At 64.2% G+C, this 23,632-nt stretch overlaps 1 protein-coding gene across 12 annotated transcripts in view; it reads left to right on the top strand.

The window, feature by feature from the left end:
• COL18A1 (collagen type XVIII alpha 1 chain) overlaps window positions 1–23,632 on the top strand; it is a 75,106-nt gene that overhangs the window by 31,675 nt on the left and 19,799 nt on the right. For 5 of the 12 annotated variants that reach the window (XM_021071536.2, XM_021071537.2, XM_084992323.1 and 2 more), the window contains 5 exons: window positions 11,093–11,637; window positions 18,693–18,788; window positions 19,776–19,838; window positions 20,326–20,455; window positions 23,470–23,546. In XM_021071536.2, the coding sequence (XP_020927195.2) occupies window positions 11,093–11,637; window positions 18,693–18,788; window positions 19,776–19,838; window positions 20,326–20,455; window positions 23,470–23,546 (911 nt within the window). Of the gene's footprint in view, window positions 1–1,408; window positions 2,829–8,950; window positions 9,186–11,092; window positions 11,638–18,692; window positions 18,789–19,775; window positions 19,839–20,325; window positions 20,456–23,469; window positions 23,547–23,632 lie in introns of those variants that run through there. The other 7 variants (XM_021071529.2, XM_021071530.2, XM_084992320.1 and 4 more) reach the window with 3 other exon arrangements.

Raw genomic sequence — 23,632 nt, forward strand, 5'->3', positions numbered from 1 at the left:
GGGGGTGCATCCTGCCGGGGGTCCTCGTGAAGGTGGGAAGCCCACCCCCTCCACCCTCCTGCTGCCGGGGCCGGGGCTCCTGGAGCAGCTCAGAGGGCGGGTGCTGTCTGGGGGGTGGCAGCCGTAACCCAAGCTAGGGCCCCACAGGCTGTGAGTCCCAAGCAGGCCTGCTCCTGGTGACCGGGACTTGCTCCCCACGCCCCATTGCGGGCTCTGGCAGGACTCCGGGCCACACGGCAGCATCCGGCCGAGTCTCGGGCAGAGGACCCCCAGAGCAAGATACCCAGAAAGGTGCCCGAGTGATGGGAGCAGCGCTGGGCTCAGGGAGGGCACGCTCACCCAGCCCCCACCCGACCCAGGGGCTGCCCTGAGCTGTGGGGGCGGCGGGGAGGGCAGCTGTCTCTCTGTCTGTCTGGAACCGCCAGTCCGCTGATGCCCCCTTGCTGTGCTCTGTTCCTTTAGAGCAATTCTCAGGGGTTAAGCAGAAGCCTTGCAGGCCTCAGACCTGGTCCCAGCTGGGTTAGCCCGGGAGCGGTTCCAGCCCTTGGGGACAGAGGGCAGTGCATCTGAGCAGCTCGAGGTTGAAAGAAGAGGCCTTGGCCTCTGGCCGGATGGACGAGGACTAGCGGGTGTCTGTGGCAGGGGTAGGGGCCTGGGCGGGGCTGGGGAGTGTGCGACTCTGAGCAAGTGGGAGCTAGTGGCCCTGGGACTGGACACTGGGGACAGACACTGGCCACCTCAGGGCAGCAGCTGCAGCAGGAGGGGCTCTAGCAAGTCCTGTGGTTTCCAAGCTCCAGCTTTGCCCCAGAGCCATGGCCCGAGGCCAGGCTCCCGGGCTGTTCTCCGTCGGATTGGCCCTGAGCGCAGAGGGCAATGGCCAAGTGGGCCTGGGGACTGCGCCTGGCATCCCGAGGAGCCCAGCCTCCATTCCCAGCCCCACCCAGGGAGGACGCCCCCCGGGGCTGTGCCAGGCCCTCTCCCTTGGGTCCATGCCCTGCAGGGAGCAGGGCGAGGATGGGGGTCCTTCCCGAAGCCCCCAAGTACCCAGGAGCCCCTGCCCCACCTCCAAGGGGACCAGTTGGGACTCTGGCCCAAAGCCCCCGTGCGCACCCCCGTGCAGGGACTCAGCGGCAGCCTGGGAGGGCCCCGGCCTCCCCCAGCCCCCAGCCCCCAGCGGAGGGAGCTGGGAATTCTGCTCTGTCCGTGCCCTTTGGCCTCGGATGGGGGGCAGGGGCAGGTCTGCTGCTGCTTTAAGGAGGTGGGAGCTGTCACCTTGGGGAGAGGCTCCGGTCTGTTTCCTTCACGAGCCAAAAGGTAGAAGGAGGGGCCTCCTGGATGCATGAATGGGGAGCTGGCTGCAGGCCCGGGGGCGGGAGGCGGGAGCGGACGGGCCCCACCTCCGGACGGCAGAGGCCGCCCGCTGCTCCCTGGTGCACACAGCGCGATGGCTCCCGACCCCAGCGGCCGGCCTGGCCACCTCGGCCTGCTGCTGCTGCTCGCCTGCTGCCTCGCGGCCACCTGGGCCGACCCCTTTCCCTGGCTGTGGTTCTCTGAGGCCACCATGCCCAAGGCCACGCCGGCATCTGTGCCCCAGGCCACGCCGGCCCCCGTGCCCCCGGGCAGCTCACCTGAGCAGCGCCCAGAGAACACCACCGCGCACGTGGACCCCTGGGATGGCGCCACCGACGCGGGGGAAGCCCCGGCCAGCCCTGAGCCTCGTCTGGAGAGGCTGGAGGGGGGCCAGGGCCAGGGCCCCGCTCTCCCCACGGCCCCCCCCGGGAGCCGGGACCCCAAGGAGGAGAACATCGCGGGTGTGGGAGCCAAGATCCTGAACGTGGCTCTGGGCATCCAGCGCTTCATCCGGCTGTGGGACGACACCACGCACCCCGAGAGCTCCGCCGGCGGGGGGACGCCAGCCTCTCCGACCCCCACAGACCCCCTCACCACCCCCGGGCCGTCCAGCACCCTCTGGGAGAGTGGAACCACGCTCTGGCTGAGCAGTGGGGCCCCGAGCTCGCCAGACACCCAGAGGACGGAGGCCGGCACCCAGCCGCTGCCCACCCAGCCGCCGCCCTCCCCAGGCGGGCCCCTGGCGCCGTTCAGGGCACCCTCGGTACCACCACCAGCCCCAGGTAGAGCTTCTCTGTCCCCCGCACCAGGTGGGGCTCCTCCCTGGGGAAGCCAGCTGTCTCCCGGGTGGTCCCAGGAGCTGGACGGCAAAGGACTCTTGCCCGTGGCAGCCAGGCCAGGCCAGCAGCACCGACACCCTGACGTCCGCAGGCCACCTCTGCTTCCCTTGGTGACGGGCTCTCCTGGCGCACACGGCCCTTCGGCTCTCTCCTCTGGCGCCCCTGCCACGCTGTCCTACGTCGCATTGGCAGCTCTAATTGGGGACGGTGGTGCTTGGCTTCCCCACGTGGCTAATTCTTCGGGGCCTGGTCTCGCTCATACCTCCGCACAGCTCGGGGCCACCGGCCGCTGCCTGCCTCTGCCGCCCTCCCTGGCGATCTGCAGCTGCCTGGGCATCGGGCGTGTCTGGCTGCCCAACCACCTGCACCACGGGAGCGGCGAGGAGGTGCAGGCCGCGGCCCGGGCCTGGGGGGCGCTCCTCCAGACCCGCTGCCACCGCTTCCTCGCCTGGTTCTTCTGCCTGCTGCTCGCCCCGCCCTGCGGCCCGGGCCCCGCCGCCCCGCCGCCCTGCCGCCAGTTCTGCGAGACCCTGGAGGACGCATGCTGGAGCCACCTGGACGGGGGCGGGCTGCCGGTCCCCTGCGCCTCGCTCCCGGCACGGGAGGACGGGCACTGCGTGTTCATTGGGCCGGCTGCAGGTAACCCACCGGCCGGCCGCCTGCCTTTCCTCTTGGCCCAGCCTGGCGGGCCCGGCCGGGGCCGGGAGGACCTGCACAGAGGCCCCAGCCGGGCCCTGAGCTGTGCCCTCGGGAGGCAGAGGGCGTGCGCCGTCTCCTTTGCAGGAGGGAGGCTGGGGACTGGAGAGGCTGAGAGGGTCCGTGTGTGACCCCGCCCCCGGCTCCGAGACCACCTGTCACGCCCCATCACGGGGGTGGGGGGGGCCTGAGGCCCCGAACAGTGACAGGACTTCCCGAGCGAGCGGACTTACACTGAATTCTAGCCACCGCCTCGGCCACGGTGCTGCAGTGTCTGAGGTCCTTTCTGCCCAGCCCGCAGGGAGCTGCTGGGGTGCAGGACTTGCTGCCCTGAGGTGGCAAGGTCCTGACCATCACGCAGTCGGCGAGTCTGGGCACGTGTGGGACCCGCCCAGCCCGTCTGGAGCTCAAGCCTCTGTGCCCGCATCGCCGTGTGGCTGACAGGGAGTAGGAGGGCTGCACAACCTCTGAGGCCCCCCAGCTCCTTCTGCATCCCCAGTGGGCTGAGCCCTGAGCTGCGCCCACTGCCTGTTGGCATTCGCTGGCCTGCCACCCACCCACCTCCCCGTCCCGCTGTGCATGCCCTACTCCCGTGGTACTGAGGGGAGCAGCCGTGACTCTCCTCCTGACCCCCAAAGTCACTGGGCTTTGAAGCTGGGCCAATGGGGGTGGGGTGGCTCCCCTGGACCCCAAGAGGGGGTGTCACCCAGCTGAGCTCCTGAGGGGGGGTGTGTGGGTGAATCCCTGCCTGGGGTGCAGTGAGGGGGTGGCTGCAGTGCCCAGGCAAGTGCCCGTGGCAGGGGTGCCCACCCCACCAAGGAAGCAAACCTAGGGTTGCCATGGAGGGGGAGGCGGGGCCGTGGCCTCTGCAGACAGACCGGGATGCCGCGCCAGGGTGGGGATGGCTGCGCCCGCCTGAGCAGGGTGGCCCTTGCCCAGTGCTCGACACAGTGGGTGTGGATCTCACTCAGAGGCTGGGGCTGCAGTGAGGTGCGTGTTCCCACACCCCACGCAAGTTGGTGCTAAACACCCGAAAACAGGCCTGCCCGGCCCCCTCCAGGCTCTGCACAGCGTGCCCACCCGCCACCGCTGGCTGGGCCTCCTCGCCCCGGCCGCCTCGAGCGCGTGGGGCAGGGGCAGCCGCAGGGAAGTGTCGTGCCGGGAGGGTCCCCCGCGGAGGAGCACCAGGCCGTCCCGGCACGGTCCGCCTCCTCTCCCTCCTCCTCACCCCTCCTGCCCGCCCAGGCCTTGGACACACACGCCCTGCCGCTGGACCCCAGGCAGCTCGCCTCTGGGAGGAGGCGCAGCCACGGCTGGGCACGGGGCTGGGGGCGGGCGCAGGAGGGCTCTCCTGCCCGCAAGGCCCAGGCTGGGCCGCGTGGGCCGTGGAATTTCCCTGACCACAGCTGGCCTGGTCAGCGGAGTGGCCTGGAGGGGACAGCTCACTGGACATCTGCACACATTGGCAGGGCCCCAGCCTGTGAGGGAGGCTGTGTTCCGAGCAGAAGTCCAGGGATTCTTGTGTCATCTGGCTCAGATGTTTGTCACAGCGGGGACCCCGCTGGGTGTGGCCTGGCTGGGGAAGGTCCCACAGGCCCAGGGCTTCTCTGGCCTCTGGGGGGGACCTTAGGGGGGAACCACCCACCGCTGGCACCTTGTGCTGCACTGGACACGCTCTCCCACCATGTGCTGAGGCAGGTGCAGGTGGCCGCGGGGGAGGGGGCGAGTTGGGGTGCAGCTGTCTCCGGCTAGTGAAGTTCCTGGGGTGGGGGTGGGGCATCTTCTTGGAGGAGGGGTCGCTTCCTTCCTAGAACTGCCTGCAGAGGCTCCCCCCACCCCGTGGCACTACCGCTTCCATCCCCCCTCTCAGAGTGTCCTGCAGCGTGTGACGGACCCGGGGGCAGAGTCGGGCCCACTCCCCTCACGGTAGGCTGGGAGGGGGGGGGCGTGCGGACAGGCCCCCTGGTCCTGGCACAGCAGCCTGCGGCCTCAGCCCCATCCTCCCCATTCCCAGTGCTCCCCCCATCTGCTTCCTTCCCGCCCCCACCCAGGCAGGGGAGGAGGGGCTGGGGCTGGCACGCGGCTGGGGGGACATACGGCCATGGAGAGGTGGCCCAGAGGGAGACCTGTGCCGTGCCCGGTAGGGAGAGGGCAGGGCAGCCGCCCAGGCCCCGCCAGCTCCCTCTGTGTCCCTGTCGGGCTGGGCCCCCAGCTGGGCAGGCCTAGCCACCCCCCGTCCCTGCAGGTGTGTCCCCGGGCCGCGGTGCTGTGGGGAGCAGCGCACTGCTGGGGATCCAGTGCAGGGTCTCTTGCCCCAGAGGAACAGGGAGTGAGAGCCAGCGCACGTCCCGTCCTGGGTGGGCCGACAGGGCCGTTCCCCTGAGAGCGGGGAGGGAGCTGGGGTCAGAGGGACCGGGGTGGGGTCACGGGCGGAGGTTCTGCAGACAGAGGCCTCGGACCTGAGGAGAGATTGTGCAGAGTGGCCAGTGCTCTGATGCAACCTGCACACCTGCAGAGGTGGCCCTGGGGCTGCCTGCACCTGCCACTCTCAGCCCCTGAGGGCCACTCTGCTGTCATCTCATCCTCGCTGCTTCTCCCCTGGGTTAGCCGTTCCTCCAGAGTGCACACACACTCAGCGAGGGCCCGGCCGCTTGGGAGCTCCCCGGCCCCTCGCTGTGGATCTGCAAAGATGTGCAGGGGTGTCCTGCGGCCACTGGGACAGATAACCACAAACTCGGGGCCTCAAGTCAACACAAATGTATTACCTTTGGAGCCAGATTCCAAAATCAGCTTTTCTAGGCCCAAAACAAGGTATATGAAGGGCTGTGAGGCTTCTGGGGCTCTAGGGAAGACTCTGCATCTCCCTTCCCAGCTTCTGGAGGCTCCTGCCTTCCCAGCCTCTGGAGGCTCCTGCCTTCCCAGCCTCTGAGGCTTCTCCCTTCCCAGCCTCTGGAGGCTCCTGCCTTCCCAGCTTCTGGAGGCTTCTGCATTCCTTGGCCCTGCCTCCTGGCCTCTTCGAGCTGCCATGTCTGGCTGGCTCTCTGACCGGGAGAGGTTCTGTGCCTGGGGTGGGCTACACTGGATGGCCTCCTCCCCCCTGCGAGGGTCCCTTTGCAGAGTGACGGGACCCTCAGGTCCCACATGCTGGGGGACAGACCTCTGTGGGGCCTGTGGTTTTGCTGCGGCTGCGCGTCGGGCGTGCACCTGTGTGCCCGCGTGTGCGTTTCCCTGCCACCGTTACTGTGCGGACGGGGACCTCGCTGTGTACCCGGAAGCTCCTCTCCTCCTGCACAGTGTCGGCAACCGTGCCTGCTCCCTGCCTGGTCCCTTCAGCCTGCGTTAACCACTGATGCCCGCTGCCCCCGTGGGAGGGCACCGCTTCCTTCAGAGGCTCCCGGGAGGCCCGTGGGTACTTCCTCTCCTCGCTCATCAGAAACGCTCCCCGCGCCTGTGACTGGGTCCGGGTGGACACGCACACGCAGATTTGCACGTTGTAATTGGGTCGAGGTGTCCGCGGGGTGGGGTGGCCTCTCCAGGTACCGGGACGCTCCCCAGGCCCGAGAGGTCTGTTCTCAGCCTTTCCTCCGTGCGTCGAGGCCGGGGTCCCGTCCTGACGGGGCGGTGGCCTCAGGTGACAAAGGGCCAGGGATGGATTAGACACCCCATCGGTTTCCCACTGAGGTGCTTTCGTTCCGTCGTCACGGGACCATGGCGGGGGGAGGCCAGGGCCGCTGTCGAGGACGAGGACCCCCCTGCAGGCATGGGGTGCAGGGGGGGCCTGCACACCCCGTCTAGTGGCCCGTCCAAATTACCATCCCCTTTGTCCCACTTAGTGGCTTTCATCTTCCGTTTTATCTCATGATAGTGTTGTAATGTTTGCTTATTTTTTTTTTATCATGTGCCAGATTTTTTTTAAAGGGTTATTTTTTAGGGCAGTTTCGGGTTCACAGCAGACTCGGGGGAAGGTACAGAGAGTTCCTGTGTCCCCCCCGCCTCCCCTACTACCGCTGGCTCCGCAGACGGTCCTCCGTGGTGATGACGAGCCTGCGTCGACTCGTCATAGTCACCCCGACCCAAAGCCCAGGGCTCGCCGTCGGGGTTGCCCAGTCTGGGGATCCGATGACTCGTACCCACGTGTAGTGGGGCCTCGTCACTGCCCCGCAAGTCCTCTGGGCTCCCCCTGCTCATCCCTCCCCACCCCGGTTCCCGGCAAATGCGGGTCCCTCCGCCGTCCCCACACTTGGGCCTTTTCCAGAGGGTCCGACAGCTGGACTCAGACAGTCTGGAGTCGGTTCGCCCGGCTTCCTTCGCCCGGGAGCGCGCGGCCCGGGCTCCCCCGGGCTGCTCGGGACCTGATCGCGCGGTTCTCTTTCGCGCCGACTCGCGTCCCTAGTCGGGAGGGACCAGGGTTGGATCCTCCTGAGGGACGTCTCGTGGCGTCCAGGCTTTGGCAGCTGTGAGTAAGGTGGCTGTTAGACGTGCAGCTTTTCGTAGGAACACAGTTTCCAGCCCCTCGATAACCCCGTGGAACCTGGCCGCTGGGTTCCCCGGGAAGAGCAGGGGGCGGTTCGTGAGAAGCCACCAGACCGTCTCCCAGGGCGGCGGCGGTGGCGGCGCGGCTCCGGGGGCCCAGCCGTGGCAGAGGTCCCGCCGCCCCGGCGCTCGTCCTCGTCACCGTCGGGCTGCGGGCCGTGCTGAGCCGTGCAGCGGGCTCTGCCGTCGTTGTCATCATTTGTCTTCTCCTGGGCCGATTTGCCGTCTGTCTTTCTTCTCTGGGGAGTTTTGTCCATATTTTCATCTCATTGTCGGGTTTCAGGTGTGGCTTGTGTGTTTGGGTCACGGTCCTTCATCGGATTCGTGCTCGGCACATTTTTCTCCCAATCTGTGGCTCGTCTTCTCATTCTCTTAACAGTGCCTTCTGGGGAACAGAAGTTTCCATGTCGGGGAGTCCAGCTTCGGTTCCCTCAAGGATCGTGCCTGTGGTGCTGTATCTCAAAAGTCATTCCCAAACCCAGGGCCATGAGTGGCTTCCCCACGTTGTCTTTGGGGAGGTTTGCAGTTTCCCAGGCTACGTGTAGGCCTGGGATCCACTGTGAGTGAGTTTTGTTAAGGGCATGAGGTCCGTGTTGAGAGTCTTCTTCTTCCTTTTTTTTTTTTTTTGCATGTAGCGTCCGGTTGTTCCAGCACCATTTGTTGGAGAGTCTGTTTCCCCCGTTGCAGTGCCTTTGCTTCTTAACTAAAGATGGGTTAACTACACTCGCGTGGGTCCGTTTCTGGGCTCTCTCTTCTGTTCTGCTGGTCGGTTTATCCGCTCTGTCTCCACACCGCCTTGTTCACCGTAGCCTCACGCCGGGCCTTGAAGGCGGGTGGTGTCGAAGTCCGACGTCGTTCTTCTCCTTCGGGACCGAGGCAGCCGGCGGGGCTTTTCCTGCGGTAGCAAAGTGCTGGCGTTTCTGCTGGGATTGCGTTGACTCCGCACGTCAAGTGGGAAGAGCCGGCATTTTGACAGCATCGAATCTCCTAGTTACGAACATGGAGCCCCCTCGCGTTTATTTATTCTCTGATTTCTTTTGTCGGAACAGTGTCGTTTTGCTCATGTAGGGCCTGTCCAGGGGTCGCGTTTGTGCCTGGGGTGAATGTGAGTAAGTACTTCTTCTCTGGGGGGGCTGCTGATGTGAGCGGTTTGTATTTTGAACTTCAAGTTCGACTCACTCATGGCTGGTACAGAGGAAAGTGATGGACTTTCTACACCCTTGCCAGCCTTGCTCGTTCCGAGAGGGGTTTTGGACGATTGTTTGGGCTCTTCTTCAGTTCTCTTTCCGACTGGCCACCTGCAAATGGACACTTTCACTTCCTCCTCCTCGATCCACGTGCTTTCATCTCCAGTTCTCGTGTCACGGGGGTCGCCAGACTGTCCCGCGCGGGGTTGGAAAGGAGGGGGGGGGGAGTGGTCTTTGCCGTGTACCTCGTTTTGGTGGAAAAGCTTCCAGTTTCTCACCACGAAGCACGATGTTGGCTGTGGCTTGCGATGGTCTCATCAAGGGAGGAGTCTGACCTCTGCTCCTGGTGGACAGAGAGTGTTTGTCGTAACGGGATTTTACGCAAGGCCTTTTCTGCATCTAAGGCCACGAGCGTGTGGCTTTTCGTCTTTACCCGGTTGAAGTGGCGGATTTGCGTTCATCAACTTTCGACGTCGAGCCAGCCTGAGGCACCTGGGCTACGTCTCAGTTGGTCGTGTCAGGATCCACCCCACTTGTTCATGGCTGCCTGTTTGCTGAAAGGCAACCTGTCTTCTACCAGGCAAGTCCCCTGCTTCCTTGATTGCAGGGGAGGGTGGCCGACCGGAGGGGCCAGGGCTGGCCATGGTGCCACCCATCGTGTTCCCAGGAAGGTGCCCTCTGAGCGCCCAGAGCTCGGCCTGGGCATCGCTGTTGGAGAGGAGCTGGTTTCCTTCCCGAGTTGGCTGGGCCAGCACCTCGGGCCAGCGCGGCCAGCGCAGCAGCTGCCAGATCTGCAGAAAGGTGTGGCCCACGTCCCACCCCAGCTGCCTGTAATTGGAGCCTGGATCTGTGATCTCAGGGTCCTGGCATTCGGAGGCTTCTCCCAATGGGACGCAGGAAGAATTTCATGCAGAGGAAACAGGAAACTTTGGGAAGGAGCTCTTGTGTCTCTCGGTTCCCGGGCCTGTCCCTCGTGTGTGTCTCTCTTTCTAGGCCCCTGAGACATCCCCTGCTACAAGCTGTTGTCTTCAAGCCCAGGACACCAGCTGCTGCTGCATCTTGCATTCTTCATTAATTTGGAAACGTCTAGCTGCCTGGAGGGAAGGGTGCTGCTGGGGCACATCCATGCTTAACTTTGGGGACAGTGGGGTGGGGACACCAGGGCCACTGGCACCCAGGCCGGTGAGAGTCTTCTTTCCTAATCTCAGGGGACACGTGGGCCCCGGGCGTGGCTGATGCTAAGGGACCTGGACGGTGCTGTCTTGCTGGACAGCGGAGTCTGTCTTTGAGCAGGAAGTGATTCCTGGCCTCCCAGAGCCCAGGGACCTTGTGAAGGTCCCCCTGCTCCTGTGAGGGGCCATCTGCCCTGGGCAGGCGCTGAGGCCACTTCCACGGATGCTGCTGTCCCCACCTCTCATCGCAAAGGGTTTTACCTGCAGGACACAGAGAGGCTGAGGGGAGCCCGGCGGGCCGGCGGAGCTGCTCACAAGGCGGGAGGGCCCCCCCGCAGGTGCCCGAAGCCCCGTCCTCATGCCAGTGGCTGTCTCTTCTCTTTTCATCGATTGTCCTCAGGGCCCTTTGAACAACAGAGCTTGTCTTGGGAAGTTGGGCTTCAGCGTTTCTTCCCTCTGCTCCGTTCTAGTGGTCCTGGGTCAGCCCGACCCTGTGCTCAAGGACCGGATCCCAGGCGTCCGCCACACGGGACACGCACTGACGCAGTCACGCTGTCACCCTCACACACATCCACACACACACCTGCAGGCTCACCGGGCCTTCTCAGGACACCCCCTGCCAGCAGCCGCCTCCCGGAGGGGCGTCTGCCCCAGGGCCTCCCTCTGGGGGCCGTGCCCCCCAGATAGTGGTGGGAGAGAAGACGCCCCGGTGGGCCGTTTCTGGGCCAGACCACGGCCCAGATCCCCGCCCTGCCTGGCAACGCGTGTGTCCCGGAGGTTGCTGGGACCGGCCCGTCCCTGGGTTGGCGCTTACCCCCTCCTGTGTCCAGCAGTGACCACGCCCCCTGGACAGAGGTGGGCCCCACCCTGAGCCCCCAGCCCCGGACACCCTCATCTTGGTCCCAGAAGTCAGCAACCCAGGCTTCTGGTGGCCCTACCTGTCCAGGCCACCCCCTGTGTCCAGCCTCTCTCTTTGTCGTCACGTTGTGATGTTTGAAGGGCTGGAGGTGGTGACCAGTGTCAGGTGCGTTGCCTCGGAGTCCAAGTGCAGGAGCGGGGACGGGCTCGAGCCCCCGGCACCTGGCACTGGGAACCTTGTGCTGACAGGGCACGTGGTCACCGAGCTGGCCGTGCCCTTGCCCCTCCCACCATGCTGGTTCGCACCCCACGTGGAGCAGTGTGCACCTGGATGGACAGGTGGCTGCCGTGTCCCTGCTGGCGCGGGAGAGCAGGGTGGGCCCCGGTGCCAGGGTGGCCAGTGCCTCGGTTTCCCCTCGGTGGTGCGTGACCTCACTCCTGTCTTTTCTCTCCACAGAGGGCGAGGCCGTCGAGGTTGGGCTCCAGCAGATGCTCGGGGAGCCCCTGCCGCGGCAGGTGGCCCTGGTGCACGACCCTGACGTGGGGCCCGCCTACGAGTTCGACGGGATCAGCGGTGTTGGCCAGGCGGCCCTGAGCCTCGTGCCCCGCACGTTCTTCCACGACTTCTCGCTGCTCATGCGCGTGCGGCCGGCCTCAGCCGGCGCAGGCGTGCTGTTCGCGGTCACGGACGCGGCGCAGGCGGTGGTCTTGGTGGGCGTGAAGCTGGCGGCGGCGCGCGGGGGGCAGCAGCAGGTGCAGCTGCTGTACACGGAGCCCGGCGCCGCCCGCACACGCACGGCCGCCAGCTTCACGCTGCCCGCGCTCCACGGTCGCTGGACGCACCTGGCGCTCAGCGTGGACGGCGCGCACGTCGCGCTCTTCGTGGACTGTGAGGAGGTCCAGCTGGAGCCCCTGTCGCGCTCCCTGCGCGCCCTGCAGCTGGAGCCCGACGCCCGCCTCTTCGTGGCTCAGGCCGGCCGAGCGGACCCTGACAAGTTCCAGGTAATTGCGAGGGCCATGCCCTGGGGCAGGGGACGACGGCATGCCCACCTGCTGCGGCAGCGAGGACAGGAAAACCCCACGTGGGCTGGCCGTTTGCCCGCCTCGGGTCAGGTGCCAGGGTCCTCGCTCCCCGCTCCCATGGGTCACGTGCTCCCAGCACCTCTGGGACCGCCCGCCTCACCGGGTGCCCACCCGTGCCCCGTGCGTGTGTGTCTGGTGTGTGCTGTGCCCCATGGTGACCTCCCCGTGGTGAGCAGGGCCCGTGCCCAGGCCCAGCTGCACAGAGAAAATGAAGGACTCGGAAACAGCAGCAGAGCCCCGAGTGTGGGCCTTTCCGGGGGCAGCTGCACCCCGTGGGGCGGGGCCGGGGGGCTCGCCAGCGTGAATCGTGCTGGTGGTGGTTTTCCCAGACGGCACACTGGCCCCGTGGCCGGTGAGCCCCAGGGCAGGCCTCCGCTTCAGAGCCGCACGGGCAGCGCTGACCCGGGCGTGGCTGCCTCCCCTCTGCCCCCAGGAAGCCCCTCCCCCCAGGGCTGGCCCTGGTCTGCATTTTAGGGGAGCAGATCCCAGATCCTAGCAGGGTCTTCCTCCAGAGCCCTTGGCCCCACACTTCTTGGAACCTTTAGCTGGAACCTTGCCTCCTGGAAACAGCGCGTGGGCACCCTCAGCAGCGCTGTCCCCTGGGGTCACAAGTCCCCGAATTCTACCATTGCCGCCACTCTGCGGCGGGCACGCCCCTGCGCCGCGGTCCAGACAGGGGTCCCTGTGTGTGCTCCGGGGTTGTGTCCTCAGGGGACAGAAGGTTAATTATTGCCCAGACAAAGGCTGCTTTTTTGGTTAAAGTTGTTCTAAGTCCTGGTGACTCGGTCCCGAAAGCTGACCTTTCACCTCTGGCGGGAACTTTCACCCGCGGGGTCTGGGAGGCCGCAGGACGTTGACACCACACTGGGCCCCTTTGTGTTTTCATTTTGATCCTCGAACATGATTAACTGGTGAGAAGTCAGAGAGCGTCCTGCTGTCGGGGAGGGTCTGTGGCTCCCGCCTTGGGTGTGAGGTTTCCCCCCAGGGTCTCTGTCGCTTTAACGTTTCGACACAAAAGTTGCTCGAGTGCCCATGGGGACGGGGGTCTTGTCCCACCGCGCTCACAGAGGTCACCCTCCTCCTGCAGCCGGGCGGCCCGGGTGCCTCCTCCTGGGGCCTTGCCGGCCTGGGGTCGTCCATGCAGCTCCGACTCGCAGTTGGCAGACAGGGTCCGGGTGTTTCCATCTGATGTCTTGGTTGGTAGTGAAGACGGATGCTGTTCATTTAATACTTAACGTGTTTACTGGCGCTTGGTGTTTCTTCCTTTGTGACTTGGCTGCTGAAAGTCCTTTGCGTTTGTGTTTTAATGGATTCAATGTTTTCTTACTGGTTTATATGAGCGCTTTATATATGAAAGCCACTGATTGTTTGTGTTATATGCTGCAGATTTGCTCTCTCAGTTTTTCATTTGCCTTTTTACCTTTTCTTTTTCTCTTTTTTTCAAATCATTGGGCTATCTAAAGTGTTTATGTGGTTAAATCCGGCCTGGCGCAGACACCCAGAAAAATCTTTAAGGCTTAGAGACAGAAGCAGAGGATGTAAGGTCCTTCTATCTGGCTCTGGCTGGGGCCCGGCTCCCCCTGGGCGGGTGCTCCCTCCTCTCACTGATGTCGCTTGTGCCACTTCCAGCCGGGTCCAGTTCCAGGAATCTCTCTGTGGGTGTTTGATCAGCCTCTGGCCAGACGAGAGGCAAAGAATGTCGGGTGGCGTAGAACTTGATCAGCTTAGGACAGGGTTTGCCAGCCTTTCGGAACCGAGACGCTTGAGAAGGAACCTCTCAGGTGTGTCCTTTGTAATGCGCGGTAGAGGTGAGGTGAGCGCAGGGGTTCGGGGCCCGACGAGAGGGGTGTCCCCCTCCGCTGTCTCCCCAGTGGGACGCTTAGCCCCTTGCCGACCACCCGGAGCTCAGCCTGATGCTGCTCGTGGCCAATCCCGGCAGAACCTTCGTTGTTTTCTGCTGACAGAAGTGAGGACATGCTTGGTCTTTTCGGGTTCAATCTTCTCCAGTCAATCTGGTGACAGAGATTTCTTGGGAAATCCCTGATTCCACCCAGTCGTTGCAACATTTTGCTTAAACTGTTACTTCCAGCTCCTTTTCAGTGGTTAGTGACCTTTCGCTTTCTTTTTCTTTTCTTTCTTTCTTCCTTTCTTTCTTCCTATTTCAAACGCCCTGTGGCTGCATTTTCATGACTTAATTTCTCCTTGTGGAAAGGGTCCCCTTTTCCTCATTCCTGTTTGCTTTTCTCCTTATGAAGTCACCTTCCTCTTTACCCAGGTTTCTGTGGGGGTTCAGTCATCTGTTTATTCACACCCCCTGGGACCCTCATCTGGAACCAGCCCTGGGCCAGAAGCAGAAGTGTGCTTGGAACAAGAGCCTTGGCCCAGCCTCCTGGGGGCTGCACTTTAGCTGTGCACCTCATGTTGGATATTCAGTGCTCTTGTTCTGTGACAAGGGAACCAGAGGCTATGAATTTTCCTCAGCAGGCAGCTTTATTGGCCACATTATAGAAGGAATAAGTGATTGGTCTGCTGAAGCCAAGGAGGTGCCCCAGCCACTGGGTTTGGGCAGGCTTGGCATCACAGAGTAGGCAGGAGAGTGCTGGTGTCCTCTGACCCACTCCAGTCCACCCCATGTGGCCCCCAAGTCCAGCCACATCAGACAGCTCAGGCCACCTAAGGTCACCTTCACTGGCTCCACCCAGTACCCATCTCTCCATCATTTGGAGTGACATGAACTAGTGGCATAGCCTGGTCATGGTATTCACACAATTTCCTGACTTAAAGGGATGGAGAAATAGGGAGAGAGTTGCTTGTGATAGAATTTGACGTAAATAATCAAGGAGTTGGGCTTGATGCAAGAAGTTGGTCAGAAGCCACTCAGTGCAGGAAGTGTAAGGCAGTGGGAAGGGGCAGTGTGGCCCAGTCACAGTGATCGCTGGGCTCAGTGACAAGGGACCAGGCCAACCTGGGGGTCAGCCAGCAGAGGAGGGAGGGGCTGGGTGGTGAGGAGGGGCGAGGTGGGCCCAGGAGTGCTGCAGCTGCTGCCCGTACAGCCTCGTTCAGCCCACTGCCTACAGCCAGACACAGCCCTTCCAGATGAGGCAGAAGGGTTGGGCCGGTGGCCACCCTGAGAATCCTGGGGTGCCCGGAGTCAGGGTCCCAGGGAGGCATCCCCAGCGCAGGGACCGGGGGTGCACTTCCACAGTGGGGGGCTCTGGTCATCTGCACACAACTTTAAGATGAGTCGCTCCAGCAAAGGTGACAGGACAGGTTTTAAATGGTCTGGATTTCACAACAGCTGCTTCTGAGCCTGTCTAGTGTTTGCAGTGGGTCTCATGGCCTTTGGGCTATTGACGTCCTCCCAGCTGAGCGGGGCCCCGGGAAGCTCCAGCCTGGCGGGTGGGCGGGTTCCTGCTCTGCTGCTGCTTATTGTGTCCTGTGGCCTCTAGTCTCGTGGGCAGCCTTATGCCAGGTGGCATCGGGGCCAGAGCCCCTCAGGCTTTTCTTGGTGGTGGGCCTGGCCTCACGGGACAGTGTCACTGTGGGCACAGTTGTGCCCAGATGTCCAGCACCCCACCTCCACCTGCCAGAGCCTCATGCCTCCCAGGGCCATTAGGAGTACGGCTTTCTAGAATTTTCCCATCTGGGCCTGTGCTGTCTCCGGATTCTCAATCTTGGTGACTCTCAGTCACCTGGGACCTTCAGCAGCGCTGGGTAGGCCTCTTGGTGCTGCCACTGACCTGGACCTGAGCCCAGCAGCCGACCCCTGCGTTTTCAAGCCCAGGATGGCCTGTAGGTCCCGTGGGCGGCGGGGGCTGGGATGGGGTGGGCACCCCGTGCATGCTGCCCTCGTGGAGGTGGGGCTGATGCAGAGTCTGCTCCTGGCCTGTGCCTCCCCACACGTGTGCTTGTGTGCGTGCACTCGTGGGCCCTCCACACGCCCTCCGTGGTGGGGGAGGGCTCCAGAAGGAGAGGACGCATGTCATATGGAAAGCCAGCCTCTGCCCACAGCCAAAGCCCACCTCTCGGCTGCGGCCCGTCCCTCTTCAGACCGAGTGCCAGCAGCCTCCCCCACCGCCGCCTGCAGCCGGGCCTCTGCCCCAGGAGCCACTGTACCACACGGGGGCCCAGGGACCCCACATCTGCTAGGCGGGCTGTCAGCACAGCCCTGCATCCCACCAGTGACCTCCAGCCCTGGACACTGAGCTCCCCAGGGGCCGCTGAGAAGGGCCAGCGCTGCTCCGACCTGGGGCCTCGTGGAGATGCTGCAGGTTCAAGACCCTGGAGGAGACGGTGCCATTCCGCCCAGGGGGGAAGGTGACCAGGACTTTGGGGGCGGTGAGGGTGGAACGGGACCTGAAGGACTCAGCCTTGGACACAGGCATCTGTGCAGGCTCAGCTGAAATGACGGGCTAGTGGCCTGAGGGGCAGGGCCCTCCGAGGGCCTGGTCACCTCTGTAAGGACCTGCCTCCTGCAGTGCAGCCGCCCACCGGCCTGGGGACAGGCCCATGGACAGGCACCCCCGCCCTGTGGTCTGTCAGCTCCCCCGAGGCCCAGACATCACCAGGCAGGTGCTGCTCCTCGCCAGGCTGTCCTGCAGAAGCTGCTGGAACCTCTGATCATCCCGTGCCTGAGAGCCGCACAGCTTCCTGCCAGGCCGTGGGGGCTGGAGCTGCGGGGGTTGGGGGGGGGGACCCTCCGAGCTCTGCCCCAGGCAGGCCGGCCTTAACCATGGAGCCGCGGGCAGTTCTGCCTTTGAGCTTCTGGGCTGAGCTGCGCGCAGATGGGGAGGATAGAGAGGAGGACGGGGGGTCCCACCAGTGGACACTGTTTCCAGTGCCTTCGGAGATGGACCCAGCGACTGTTGGCGGCTTGGTGCCCCCTGGCCCCCGTCGGCTGGTGAGGCAGCTTTGGGCACCCCTGGCAGTGCCCACTGCCTCAGGACCAGCCCCCGTGCTCACCTGAAGAGGGGAGGCAGTGCACGCGGAGCTGGTGCCCCCTCTGCGCCCGCTGTGCTCTCGGCCCTCCCCTGGCGGACCTGGCTGGACGTGGTGCTGGGAAGTGAGGACCTCATGGTGCCCCCCAGGCCAGCCGAGCTCGTTCACCTCCAGGAGCAGGTGTTTGTGTCTGAACATGCACACACACACACACGTGCACACACGAGCACATGGGTGAGATCACGCGTGTGTGCATGCGTGAACCCACAGATGTAGATCACACACATATGCACGCATGAGCGCAAGGGTGAGATCTCCCACACGTGCACGTGTGAGCCCATGGCTGCAGGTGCTTGCACATCCATGTGCACGTGTGACACACATGACAGGTACACACACAGGAGGTGGGTCCCACAGGCATCGCCATCAGTGGGGATGGAGGCACAGCAGGGAACGTGGAGCCGGGCAGTACTGGCCCTGGAGGAGCTGACCCTTGGGAGGGAGTCTAAGGGGGCTTCCTGGAGGAGGCGGCCCGCAGTGAGTCTGGAGAGAGGGCTGGAGCCCTCACGTGGGGCCTTGGGGGGACGGGCTGGGCTGTTGTTAGCTTGCCGTCTTGTTGGTGTGGAGCAGGGGGGCCCGTGAGAAAGGGCGTCCAAAGGGCACTTGGAGGAATACACCATAGCTGGCCAGGTCGGCCCGCGGCCGAGCGCGTCCTGCCTACAGCCTGTCTATATAGCCTGAGATCTGGAAAGGCATTTACGTGCTAAAATAGTTGGTTGGAAAAACCAAAAAAGGAAGACTGTCTTGTGACACATGAACACGGCCGTGTCCCGTGAGGTCTGGTCGGAGCAGGCACGTCCAGCGTCCACGTACTGCGTGTGGCCAGCTTCCCCACGGCCGCAGAGCAGGGGTGGAGAGCGGTGGCCGCAGGGGCCTGGAGACCCCCCACGTGGCCCTTGACGGACGTCTGCCGACTGGGGACTGAAGCGCCTCCATTTAAGGATCATCAGAACGCGTGTCCGAGCGGACAGAACGTGGCCTCTGTTGAGGAGAAGATGCACTGCAAACCCCCGGTGGGTTTCGTCGAGAGAAAACAGAAAGAAATGCTGGAAAAGGCACTGTGGGAGCTCCCGTCGGGGCGCAGCGGAAACCAATCTGAACAGTCCGTGAGGACGCGGGTTCGATCCCTGGCCTCGCTCAGCGGGTTAAGGATCTGGCATTGCTACGAGCTGTGGTATAGGTCGCAGACGTGGCTCAGATCCTGCGTGGCTGTGGCTGAGGTGCAGGCCAGTGGCTGTAGCTCCGATTTGACCCCTAACCTGGGAACCTCCATATGCTGCAGGTGTGGCCCTACAAAGACAAAAAAAAGAAAGAAAAGAAAAGAAAAGAAAAGGCACATGTGAACACACCACTTCCAGGCTTTTCAAATGGGCGCCGAAGGCTCAGGACCCAGTGGCCTCACGCATGGGGCTGAGATCTCGGCCGAGGTTCAGAACCTGCCGTCGTGTCACCCTTTGGGATCGGGGGCCTCGAGGGGAAGGGCCGGGGTGGAGGGAAACTCGGCCGTCGTGCTGTCCCGCGGGTGCCGGCCCTGCCCCCGGCCTCCGCTGCAGGCTTCCCATTCAAGAGGGCGCCCCGTGGCCTGCACGGGCCGAGTCTGCCCTCCGGCCGCAAGACGTTGCCCTGAACGGGCAGGGATCTGCTGCTCCCCAACCCAGTGCCGCTACCTTGTGCCCCGAGGGAACACCGCCCCAGGCACACACCCTGTTCGTCCTTGTCCTGCTGTCCTGCCTTGCGCTCTGCGTGTCGCGGGCCTTTCTCTGCACTGAGGTCCCAGAGCGGTGCTCGCGCTGCGTCCTGGCAGCGGGCAGGCTGAGCCCGCGGGAGGGAGCACATGACATCTCACCACTTCGCTGGCACCACTGGAATTGACCTCAGGGGTGCCCGCTCTGAGATGGTGGGACCTGAGCCGCGGTCTCCCCGCGTCCTCTGCCTCCTGCCTGGGGACCCAGCGACCTTCCTCTCCCTGTGTTTAGGGCATGATCTCAGAGCTGAGGGTGCGCGGGGACCCCCAGGTGAGCCCCCTGCAGTGTCGGTACGGGGACGAGGACGAGGACGACAGTGACAACGAGGTGAGTGGCTGCCGCTGCCTGGGTTCCAGCGGGGGTCTCCTCCCCCACCCATCCCCACGGGAGGAGGGCCCAGGGTGGAGGTGGCCTTTCCTGGACACCTCGGGGTAACGAGGCTGCAGAGGTCTCTTGAAAGATGCCATCTTTCCTCTCCCTCCTACCGTCGGAACAAGCCCCCCTGCCTGGGACCGTCCACTTTATGCTTTAAAACTCACTGCTGGAGTAGCCAGTCGGGTGACGGAGTCAGTGTAATTACGGGGACAAGAGATGTGGGAGTCGGGAGTTCCCGTTTGGCTGAGTGGTAACGAACCCGACTAGCATCCATGAGGATGCAGGTTCAATCTCTGGCCTTGCTCAGGGGGTTAAGGATCCAGCGTTGCCGTGAGCTGTGGTGTAGGTTGCAGACGCAGCTCGCATTCTGCGTTGCTATGGCTCTGGTGTAGACCAGTGGCTGTAGCTCCAATTCCACCCCTAGCCCGGGAACCTGCATATGCTGTGGGTGCAGCTCTAAAAAGACAAAGAGAAAAATGTGTGTGTGTGTGTGGTGAGCGTGTGGGGGTGTGAGAGTCTGAGTGTAGCGAGTGTGATGGGTGTGTGTGTCGTGTGTGGTGAGGTGGTGAGCGTGTGCGGACGTGTGTCCTGTGGAACCGCAGGCAGAAGACACCAGGGCTCTGGGGAGGGAGGGGAACCGTGGCCCCAGCAGTGTCCCAGTGACCCCAGCGCCGAGGACCGAGGGCGGTGTTGGGCTGCGGGCAGATGCAAGGCCGTGTGGCCTGCGGGAGTCCGAGCCCCAAGGGCTGTGGGGCCAAGGAGCCGAGGATGGCCGCGTTTTCAGAAGGTTCTGTGTGCGGCCCAAAGCCGGCCCGGCTCCGCAGGGCGGTTCTAGGTGGTCTGCGTGGAGCTGCCCTGTGGGCAACCAGGTGCAGTCGCCTGTCCCCCGACCCGGGCCCACGGGGACGTCCGTCACCCCTTGTTTCCTGCGCCCCGCAGGCTTCCGGAGACTTGGGCAGCGGGCTCGCCGAGGAGGCCGGGGAGCGTCTCGGGGCGCCGTCGGTGAGTGTGCACCTGCGGGCCCCACTGGGTGTCCGGCCCAGACCATCCTGACGTCCGGGGAGCCCGTGACACCTGTGTGCGTCCCGTTGGCTCGTGGGGCCGTGAGGGACCAGGGGCGTGAGGCCAGGCCGCCCGTGCTGCAGCCCGCGCCCCGAAGCAGCAGGTCCCCCCGCCCCGACCCCCTGTGGTATCTACGGGTGAGGGCGCCATGCCTGTCACCGTCCGGGGCTCCCGAGGGGCAGCAGGGCTCTCAGGGTGAGGACCCCCCCCCCCCGCCAAGAGCGGTTTCGAAGAAGCCAAAAGCCGGTGCTGGAGGGGCCCGAGCTTCTTGCTGCAAGGACGGAGGCCTGCTGGCTCCCTCGTAACTGTCCTCAAAGCCACCAACATCCAACTTTACAACCAAATGCGTTGGAAGCGACAGCCTGGCGGCAGCTTGTTCACAGGCCTCCCACGCGGCAGGCTCAGGTGTGCTTCCCACCCTGACCAGGGCGCGCCCCTGAGGCCCCGGCTCCCAGAGGCCCCCCCAGTCACCTCCCCGCCCTTGGCTGGAGCTGGCGACGAGGAGGATTCCAGGACAGAGGAGGTCGAGGAGGCCACCACGGTGCCGTCGCCAGGAGGTACGACCTGTGGGCTGGTGCACGCATGCAGTGTGTGTGCGCGCGCGTGCGTGCGTGAAGTGCGTGCCTGGCGTGTCTGTCTGTGGGCGGGTGTTCCATCCGTCACTCTCACCTCCCCTGGGGAGGGCCTGTGCCTGCGCCTGCCCCCCGCTGCCCCCGATGTGGTCCCTCTTGTGTTTTGTTTCTTGTTTTCTGCTGCTTCTGAGCGGTTTGTGGGGCCGTCATGGGGCTGCCACCTGGGAGCGGCAGGGTCACCAGGGGGACGTGAGAGTTGGTTGTGCGGGAGGAGCAGCGAAGGTGCCCCTGCCCGGGCCTCTGGGAAGTGGGGGAGCACTGGGGATTGGGGGTGCCCTCTGTCTGCCCTGGCCCAGAGGGCGCGCAGGCCCTGAGGGGGCACAGGCCTGGAGGGCGCACAGGCCCCCCCACCCCGAGGGTGCACAGACTCTGAGGACCCATAGGCCCCGACACCCGGGACACCCTGGGAAGCGGACTGCCTCCATGCACAGCTGCCATTGTCAGGCGGCAGACGGCCACCAAGGTGGCTGCTCCAGCAGTGCCCGCAGGTCCCTCACTGAGGCAGGTAGAAGGGCATCCTGCATGCCCCCCAGGGGCTGCAGCCCGCAGGAGGGGTGGCTGTGTCGGTGTGGGGGGCGGGGGTAGGACCCCAGTCTGCCCCCTGCGGCTGCAGGACCGAGCCTCCAGGGTCCTCGCTGCCGTCAGCCGGGCGTCACTCAGTTTCTGCCTTCGTTCCTGGGCTCCGGGCCCGGCCTCGCGCGGCAGGTGGCGTCCTTCGGATGTGACCCCCCCCCCCGCGCCTCCCCTTCTGTCTGGAGCCTCGGGGACAACTGGGTCCCACCCTTAAGCCACACGCCCTCCCCGCCTTCGCGGCAGCGGGCTCGCCCTCCGTAAAGGACATCTCCAAAGTCGCTTTCTTGGGGCCCGGGGATTATAAACCCAGGGGCGGGGACAGGGAAGGCCGTGACGTGCCAGTGGCTGCACCTTGTCAACATTTTAGAAAATCACAGAGCAGTTTTTTTTCTTTGGAGAAGAGAACTTATCACTTTTGAAAATTACTGAAAGAGCACGTGTTTGATGGCGTCAACTTAGAAGCCGAGGTGAGCGCGCGAGAGGCGGGGGCCCCCTCTGCGCCCCTGACACCATCGCCGCGGGGTGAAGCCACCTGCTGGCCCTGAGGTTTCCAGCGCCCTGTGCCCCCCCCCGCCCGCCCCCGCCGTCCCTGCCGCCCGGGGCCCCCGCCGCGTCTGTCATTGTTGGAGTTTTACCTGCAGGGACCCAGGACTTTTCTGTCGGATCCGCTCACTCGCCACCGTTATTTTGAGCCCCCCTTTCATTGCCGGGCGGTGTCGCCCTGTGGGGTGGACGCGGGGGCTGTTACAGAAAAGGCATCCTGTGCCTCCGGGAGTCCACCCGTCTTGGGTCCGCACTCGGGGGGTGGGGGGACTGGAGCGTGTAGTTGTCGTCCCCGGAGCGATTCAGGGACCTGCCACGCTTCCCACACGGCCGCTGGGCTCCCGCCACTGGCGCGTGGGTCCCCGTGGGGCTGCCCCTGACGCAGCAGGTCCGTCCTTCTAGTTGTAACCGCTGGAACAAGGGGGTGGCGGCGTCTCCTGTGGCTTCATTGGCTCTTCTTCCTAATGACTGTCGAGCAACTTTTCGTGGGCGGGTTTGCGGTTTCTGCATCTTCGTTAGAAAAGAGTCTGTTCCAATCTTAGGCCCGGTTTTCTTTTTCTGTCTTTTCAGGGCCACACCTGCGGCACATGGAGATTCCCAGGCCAGGGGTCCAATAGGAGCTGCAGCTGCCGGCTGACACCACGGCCACCGCAACACCGGATCCGAGCCGCGTCTGCCACCCACACCACAGCTCTTGGCAACGCTGGATCCTTTACCCACTGAGCGAGGCCAGGGATCGAACCTGCGTCCTCATGGGTGCCAGTCGGGCTCGTTGACCACTGCGCCACCACAGGAGCTCCTTTAGGGCTGGTTTTCTAATGGGCCGTTTGTTTTTCTGCCCTCGGCCCCTGAGAGCGTATGTATTCTGGACTCGCCTCCTGCACCACACCTTCTGTGTGGCTGCCTTTTCATTTTGTTCATATAGCGGCTGGGAAGAGTGGAAGTTTCCACTTGGATGAAACCGAACTGAGCGGTTTTCTTTGTGGGTCTCGCTGTTGATGCCACATCCAAGCAGCCGCTGTCCCAGGTCACAGGTTCCACTGTGTCCAGGCGTCCCTCAGGGGCAGGGCTTCACTCAGCCTGTTGGACGTGGCTCTCGCATGTGGCGTCAGTGGGATCTGGTGGCTCCAGCCACGTTGCCAGGGGCACAGGTCTGCGTGGACCCCGCTCTGTCCCCGCAGCTGTGGCACAGGGTCCTGAGCACTGGGCCTTATGTCACCGTGCCGTGGGTGGCGCGGCCCCCGCCCGGCTCTCCCTTCCTTTGCGGATGGCTTTGGGGTTCTCTGTCCTTCAAATGTTCATGTGAATTTGAGGTGCAATCTGTCAGCTTCTACAAGACAGGCTGCTGGTGGTTGGGCTGGAGGGTCGCGGGGGCTGTAGGTCAGTTTGGGGGTGGGCTTGGGCATCTGGCTCAGGTGGGTCTGCCAGCCCTGGACACGAGGTCTGTCTCCTTTGGTTTGCTTAGGTCTTTGCTTTCTCACATTCCCTGAGGCCGGATTTAATTCACCTCGGGGGTGTATCCTGGTCAGGGCCAGGCCGTCGTGGGGCAGGGCCGCCCTCTGGTGGCCGACTCGTGGCTTGGCGGGTCGGTGGGCCCGGTGGGGCTGGTTGGGGCAACCGAGTCCCTCCTGAGCGGGCCTGTCCCCGTTTGGCTAAAGGGCCTCAAGTCCCGTCCAGCCCTCGCTCAGAGCCGCGGGATTCGCGACGAGAGCGGCCGACCCCCATGGTTCATGGAGAGAAGAAGGAAAGGGGGTGGGGCCTGGCCCTGGGGGGCAGCGGCCGAGAGCAGACTCTCAGCCTGATGGCCGCCTCTGCCTCCCCAGCTCAGACCCTGCCTGGCTCGGGAGCTGTCACCACGTGGGACGGGAGCAGCTGGAGCCCTGGGGACAGCCTGGAAGAGGTGAGGCCGCCACCGGGGCCCAGAACCACAGGGACCCAGCTCACCCGAGACCTGGCAAAGATCTGGGGCTCACACTGCCCTCCGCG

This window comes from Sus scrofa, chromosome 13, assembly GCF_054392235.1.
Source record: "Sus scrofa isolate SSC_HxYL_T2T_F1_AM1 chromosome 13, Sscrofa_HxYL_maternal_Yorkshire_Landrace_v2.0, whole genome shotgun sequence".
Taxonomy (NCBI): Eukaryota; Metazoa; Chordata; class Mammalia; order Artiodactyla; family Suidae; genus Sus; species Sus scrofa.